Here is a 6,934-nt window from a genome sequence, read left to right as displayed (position 1 = left end):
TGGGTTCCCCCCGCGGGACAGCGCCCAGCAGGAGTCGGGGTTTGCAGCATTTGGGCGGGGATTTGGGATTTTTGGGGGGGGAGATTTGCAAATAGAGTGGAGATTTGGGGGGGTTGGGATTTGGGGGTGGGTGTGTGTGCATCATTTGGGGTGGAGGTTTTGGGGGTTTGTAGTGTTTTGGGGTGGAGATTTGGGATTTAGGGTTTGGGGCTTTGTGCCATTTGGAGCAGAGATTTGGGGCTTTGCACCATTTGGGGTGGAGAGTTGGGATTTAGTATTTGGGGCTTTGCATTTTTTTGGGGCTTTGCACTATTTGGGGTGAAGATTTGGGTTTTAGATATGGGGCTTTGCATCATTTGGGGTGAAGATTTGGAATTTAGAATTTGGGGCTTTGCACCATTTGGGGCTTTGCACCACTTGTGGTGAAGATTTGGCATTTAGGATTTGGGGCTTTGCACCATTTGGGGTGGAGATTTGGGATTTAGGATTTGGGGATTTGCATCATTTGGGGCTTTGCGCCATTTGGGGTGAAGATTTGGGATTTAGGACTTGTGGCTTTGCACCATTTGGGGTGAAGATTTGGGATTTAGGATTTGGGGCTTTGCATTTTTTGGGGCTTTGCACTATTTGGGGCGAAGACTTAGCATTTAGGATTTGGGGCTTTGTGTCATTTGGAGCAGAGATTTGGGGCTTTGCGCCCTTTGGGGTGAAGATGTGGCATTTAGGATTTGGGGCTTTGCATTGTTTGTGGCTTTGCACTATTTGGTGTGAAGGTTTGGGTTTTAGGATATGGGGCTTTGCACCATTTGGGGTGAAGATGTGGCATTTAGGATTTGGGGCTTTGTGCCATTTGGGGTGGATATTTGGGATTTAGGATTTGGGGCTTTGCATCGTTTGGGGCTTTGCGCCATTTGGGGTGGAGATTTTGGATTTAGGATTTGGGACTTTGCATCATTTGGAGCAGAGATTTGGGGCTTTGCACCATTTGGGTCTTTGCCCCATTTAGGGGGTCCCTAGGGGTGTATAGGGCTGCAAACAGCCCCCTCTGCCCCCAAAACCCCTTTACCACCAGCCCAGGGTGTCCTCTGTGGGTCAGGGCATCCCGCGGCCGAGTGTGGGGGTGATTTGGGGTTGGGGGGAGGTGTTTCGGGGCTGGCGGAGGGCGTCATCCTGTCTGTCCCGCAGTACCTGCAGATGAAGTGGCCGCTGCTGGACGTGCCGGCCGGCGCCACGCTGAAGGACAGCCGCTCGCCCTCGCCCGCACACTTGGTAAGAGCAGCCGAAATCCCACGGGGGTGACGGCTTTCCCGGGGGAAAACCCCACTCCATCCCCCCTCCCCGACTCCGTGGCGCTGGGATTTAGGATTTGGGCTGGTGTGACGGCCACGGTGGTGGTGGGATTTTTGGAGGAAGGGTCACTGTTTCGCCCTCCCATGGCGCTCTCCCCTCGCTGCCCCGCAGTCGAACAAGGTCCCGGTGGTGCAGCACGCGCATCACATGCACCCGCTGACCCCGCTCATCACCTACAGCAACGACCACTTCTCGCCGGGCTCGCCGCCCGGCCACCTCTCGCCGGAGATCGACCCCAAGACGGGTGAGCACCGGGGAGGGGATGCGGCCATCCAGCACCTTTTGGGCGAGCAAAGGGGACGGGAACAGGGACGGTGCCCTGCCGGGAACGGGGTGCTTCCTGGAGGGATGGTCCCTCTGCTTCCCGGGGGGTTTTCACAGCCCGGTGCCTGGGTGGTGGGAAGGGGACACGGATGGTGGCCGGGGACGGACGGGTCCTCACCTGGTCGCAGGGGTGGTGGGGGTGCGTGGGGATCCCCCCAGGTCTCCGCTATGGTTGTCTCGGCATCCTCTCCCCATGCTCCAGAGGGGTGCTGGGAGAGAGATGGGGTGCTCGGAGGGAGATGGGATGCTTGGAGGGAGGTGGGATGCTGAGAGATGGGATGTTTGGAGGGAGGTGGGATGCTCGGAGGGAGGTGGGATGCTCGAAGGGAGACTGGGTGCTCGGAGGGCGATGGGAGATGGGGTGCTTGGAGGGAGATGGGATGCTGAGAGATGACGGACGGGTCCTCACCTGGTCGCAGGGGTGGTGGGGGTGCGTGGGGATCCCCCCAGGTCTCCGCTATGGTTGTCTCGGCATCCTCTCCCCATGCTCCAGAGGGGTGCTGGGAGAGAGATGGGGTGCTCGGAGGGAGATGGGATGCTTGGAGGGAGGTGGGATGCTGAGAGATGGGATGCTTGGAGGGAGATGGGATGCTTAAAGGGAGATGGGGTGCCCGGAGGGAGGTGGGATGCTCGGAGGAAGGTGGGGTGCTCGGAGGGAGAAGGGATGTTTGGAGGGAGGCGCGATGCTGAGAGATGGGGTGCTCGGAGGGAGACTGGGTGCTCTGAGGCAGATAAGGTGCTCAGAGGGAGATGGGAGATGGGTTCTTGGAGGGAGAATGGGGTCCTCGGAGGGAGGTGGGATGCTCAGAGGAAGATGGGATGCTTGGAAGGAGAGGGGATGCTCGGAGGGAGGTGGGATGCTGAGAGATGGGGTCCTCGGAGGGAGACTGGGTCCTCTGGAGGGAGGTGGAGATGGGGTGCTCGGAGGGAGATGGGATGCTTGAAGGGAGATGGGGTGCCCAGAGGGATACTGGGCACTCAGAGGCAGATGGGATGCTTGGAAGGAGGTGGGATGCTCAGAGGGAGGTGGGATGCTCGGAGGGAGACTGGGTTCTCCAAGGGAGATGGGATGGTCAAAGGGAGGGTCCTCGGAGGGAGATGGGAGATGGGTGCTCAGAGGGAGAAGGGATGCTCAGAGGGAGGCGCGATGCTGAGAGATGGGGTGCTCAGAGGGAGAATGGGTGCTCAGAGGCAGATAAGGTGCTCAGAGGCAGATGGGGTGCTCAGAGGGATATGGGAGATGGGTGCTCGGAGGGAGAATGGGGTCCTCGGAGGGAGGTGGGATGCTCAGAGGAAGATGGGATGCTTGGAAGGAGAGGGGATGCTCGGAGGGAGGCGGAATGCTGAGAGACGGGGTCGTCGGAGGGAGACTGGGTGCTCCGAGGCAAATAGGGTAGTCAAAGGTGCTCGGAGAGAGATGGGAGATGGGTGCTTGGAGGGAGGCGAGGTCCTCAGAGGGAGGTGGGATGCTCAGAGGGAGACTGGGTGCTCCAAGGCAGATGGGAGATGGGGTCCTTGGAGGAAGACTGGGTGCTCAGAGGCAGATGAGGTGCTCAGAGGAAGATGGGGTGCTCAGAGGGACATGGGAGATGGGTGCTCGGAGGGAGAATGGGGTCCTCGGAGGGAGGTGGGATGCTCAGAGGAAGATGGGATGCTTGGAAGGAGATGGGATGCTCAGAGGGAGGCGGAATGCTGAGGTATGGGGTTCTCAGAGGGAGACTGGGTGCTCCGAGGCAGATAGGGTGGTCAAAGGGAGGGTGCTCAGAGGGAGATGGAAGATGGGTGCTCAGAGGGAGGGGGGATGCTTGGACGGGGGTGGGATGCTTGGAGGGAGACTGGGTGCTCCCAGGAAGATGGGGTGCTTGGAGGGAGATGGACACTCAGCGGGAGATGCAATGCTCAGCAGCAGACAGGATGCTCAGAGAGAGATGGGCTGCAGGGAGGGAAATGGTGTGCCAGGAGGGAGATGTGCTCAGAGGGAGATGGACGCTTGGTGGGAGATGGGATGCGTGGGGGAAGATGGGGTACTTGGAAGGAGGTGGGATGCTCGGAGGGAAGTGGGGTGCTGAGAGATGGGGTCCTCGGAGGGAGGCTGGGTGCTCCGAGGCAGATGGGGTGCTCAAAGGGAGGGAGCGCAGAGGGAGATGGGTGCTTGGAGGGAGATGGGGTCCTCGGAGGGAGGTGGGATGCTGAGAGATGGGGTGCTCGGAAGGAGGTGGGATGCTCGGAGGGAGGCGGGATGTTTGCAGGGAGACTGGGCGCTCAGAGGCAGACGAGGTGCCCGGAGGAAGATGGGGTGCTCAGAGGGAGGATGAGGATGCTCGGGGGCAGCTCAGAGGCTGCCATGCCCGTGGTTTAACACCGTTTCCCCTCCCTCCCTCCCTCTGCAGGAATCCCACGGCCACCGCACCCGTCCGAGCTGCCCCCCTACCCCCCCCTCCCTGTCCCTGTCCCCCGCCGGGTCCCACGAGCCCCACATCCCCCCCAGGACCCTCCTCCTCTTCCCTCTCTGTCCGCTTTTTCCCATCGGGGGGATGCGGAGGGCTCCCACAGGGGTTAGGACTCCCCACCACTGGAAATTTTGGGAGTCGTGGGGATGGAGATGAGCCATCCAAGGGCCCCCGTGAATTGGGGAGGGATGTTTTTCCCCACTAAAGCTTGTGTGTTTGCAGGCAAGGACAGCCCGTGTACTCCATCCCTCCCGGCGGCTTTCGGCACCCCTACCCTGCCCTCGCCATGAACGCCTCCATGTCCAGGTCGGTCTCGGTGGGGATGAAGGACCCTCCTCGGGCATCCCCCGCAGCTGGTAGCGGGTTTTTGGCATCTTCCCCCCCGCCGAGGACGATGTGGGACTCAGCCCCACAGCAGAGTCGGCAGCAGGTGCTCCTGGGGACTCTGCACGGGTGCAGGAGGTTGTGGTGGCCTCCTCGGCTGAAAACACCCCCAGGAGGGTGTAGGTGGTCCAGGTGTCCCTGTGGGGTAAAAGTGACGTCCCATGGGCTCAGGGCATCACTTAAGTTGGGTCCGTGTTACCAACCTACAAGCTGGGGCAAGTCCCAGTGTAAAACCAGAGCCCAGGTGGGTTGGGGCTGGTGGTCTCTCAGCCCAGGAGGTTCTCGGGAGGGTTCGGGGTGGAAGCTGGGGGCTGTTGGTGCCCATGGAGAGCTGATGAGAGCCCTCCCCTCCCGCTCCCTCCGCTGCAGTTTGATGTCCAGCCGTTTCTCCCCGCACATGGTCCCACCGCCCACCCACGGGCTGCACCCCTCGGGCATCCCGCACCCCACCATCGTCTCACCCATCGTGAAGCAGGAACCCACCCAGCCCAGTGTCAGCCCCGGAGGCAACTCGTGAGTTGTGTGAGGTTGCGGGGGGGGACAACAGGACATCCCCCGGGGATGGGAGCTCATCCTCTTGGTGTCCTGACCCGTCGTCCCGCTCGTTGCAGGAAATCCCCCGTCACTGTGAAGAAGGAGGAGGAGAAGAAACCCCACATCAAGAAACCGCTCAACGCCTTCATGTTGTACATGAAGGAGATGAGGGCCAAGGTGGTGGCCGAGTGCACGCTGAAGGAGAGCGCCGCCATCAACCAGATCCTGGGCAGACGGGTACCAGCATCTCCCCCGGCACCGGCTTCGTGCCCCGTTGGGGACCTTAAAATGGTTTCCAGCCCCCTTTGCTCCCCCCTTCCCCACGGCTTGGTCCCTGGTCCTGGGCTATCGCCAGCCCCAGAGGTTCCAGGGAGCTGCTAGGGACCTGGGTGGCAACGGGGTGGCTGGGAGCCCTGCGACGCCGGGGCAGTGCGTCCTCGGGGCTGGAAGCGTGGCTTTGGGGTTTGCAGTATGGCTTTGGGGCTTGCGGAATGGCTTTGGGGCCAGCGGCGTGGCTTCAGGGTTCACGGCACGGCTTTGGGGTTCACAGCGTGGCTTTAGGGTTGCCAGAATGGCTTTGGGGCCAGCAGTGTGGCTTTGGGGTTCACAGTGTGGCTTTGGGGTTCGCAGTGTGGCTTTGGGGTTCACAGTGCGGCTTCGGGGTTCACAGTGTGGCTTTGGGGATTTACAGCATGGCTTTGGGGTTTGCAGAATGGCTTCAGGGTTTGCAGCATGGCTTTAGGGCTTGCAGAATGGCTTTGGGTTTGTGGCATGGCTTCGGGGTTTGCGGAATGGCTGTGGGATTTACAGCGTGGCTTTGGGGATCACAGCATGGCTTTGGGGTTTGGAGAATGGCTTTGGGGTTTGGAGAGTGGCTTTGGGGTTTGCGGTGTGGCTTTAGGGTTTGCAGAATGGCTTCAAGGTTTGCAGCGTGGCTTTAGGGTTTGCAGAATGGCTTCAAGGTTTGCAGCGTGGCTTTAGGGTTTGCGGAATGGCTTCAAGGTTTGCAGTGTAGCTTTAGGATTTGCAGAATGGCTTTGGGGCCAGCAGCATGGCTTTGGGGTTTGCAGTGTGGCTTTGGGGTTTGCAGCATGGCTTTGGGGATTTACGGCATGGCCCTGGGGGTTACAGAATGGCTTCAGGGTTTGTAGCGTGGCTTTAGGGTTTGCAAAATGGCTTTGGGGCCAGCAGAATGGCTTTGGGGATCACAGCGTAGCTTTAGGGTTTGTAGAATGGCTGTGGGGTTTGCTGGCCCTGGGGGTTACTTGCAGCGTGGCTTTAGGATTTGCAGTGTGGCTTTGGGGTTCACAGCGTAGCTTTAGGGTTTGTAGAATGGCTGTGGGGTTTGCAGAATGGCTTCAAGGGTTGCCGTGTAGCTTTAGGATTTGCGGAATGGCTTTTGGGACAGCAACATGGCTTTGGGGTTTGCAGCGTGGCTTTAGGATTTGCAGTGTGGCTTTGGGGCTTGCAGAATGGTTTTAAGATTTGCAGAATGGCTATAGAGTTTGCAGAATGGCTTTGGGGTTTGCAGAATGGCTTCAAGGTTTGCAGCGTGGCTTTGGGGTTCACAGCGTGGCTTTAGGGTTTGTAGAATGGCTTTGGGGTTCGCAGAATGGCTTTGGGGTTCCCAGTGCGGCTTTGGGGTTCGCAGTGTGGCTTTGGGGTTTTGCGGAATGGCTTCGGGGTTGGCAGCGTGGTCTCTTCTCCCCCTGCAGTGGCACTCGCTGTCGCGGGAGGAGCAGGCGAAGTACTACGAGCTGGCGCGGAAGGAGCGGCAGCTGCACTCCCAGCTCTACCCGACGTGGTCGGCGCGGGACAACTACGTACGTCTGACCCCCCTGGAGCCCCGCAGCCACGGGGGCCGCCGGGAGGGGGCGTCCCCTCCTTTCCCC

General features: G+C 60.0%; 1 protein-coding gene across 1 annotated transcript in view; it reads left to right on the top strand.

The window, feature by feature from the left end:
* TCF7L1 (transcription factor 7-like 1 (T-cell specific, HMG-box)) overlaps nucleotides 1-6,934 on the top strand; it is an 11,700-nt gene that overhangs the window by 3,804 nt on the left and 962 nt on the right. The window contains exons 2-8 of the mRNA XM_009883456.1: nucleotides 1,186-1,269; nucleotides 1,462-1,594; nucleotides 4,065-4,086; nucleotides 4,332-4,430; nucleotides 4,878-5,021; nucleotides 5,120-5,279; nucleotides 6,758-6,865. Coding sequence (XP_009881758.1) covers nucleotides 1,186-1,269; nucleotides 1,462-1,594; nucleotides 4,065-4,086; nucleotides 4,332-4,430; nucleotides 4,878-5,021; nucleotides 5,120-5,279; nucleotides 6,758-6,865 — 750 coding nt within the window. The remainder of the gene's footprint in view (nucleotides 1-1,185; nucleotides 1,270-1,461; nucleotides 1,595-4,064; nucleotides 4,087-4,331; nucleotides 4,431-4,877; nucleotides 5,022-5,119; nucleotides 5,280-6,757; nucleotides 6,866-6,934) is intronic.

The sequence above is a fragment of the Charadrius vociferus genome, unplaced genomic scaffold (genome assembly GCF_000708025.1).
Source record: "Charadrius vociferus isolate BGI_N301 unplaced genomic scaffold, ASM70802v2 scaffold1084, whole genome shotgun sequence".
Lineage (NCBI taxonomy): Eukaryota > Metazoa > Chordata > Aves > Charadriiformes > Charadriidae > Charadrius > Charadrius vociferus.
Note: the sequence above shows the minus strand (reverse complement) of the source record. Positions and strands in the feature narration are given on the sequence as shown.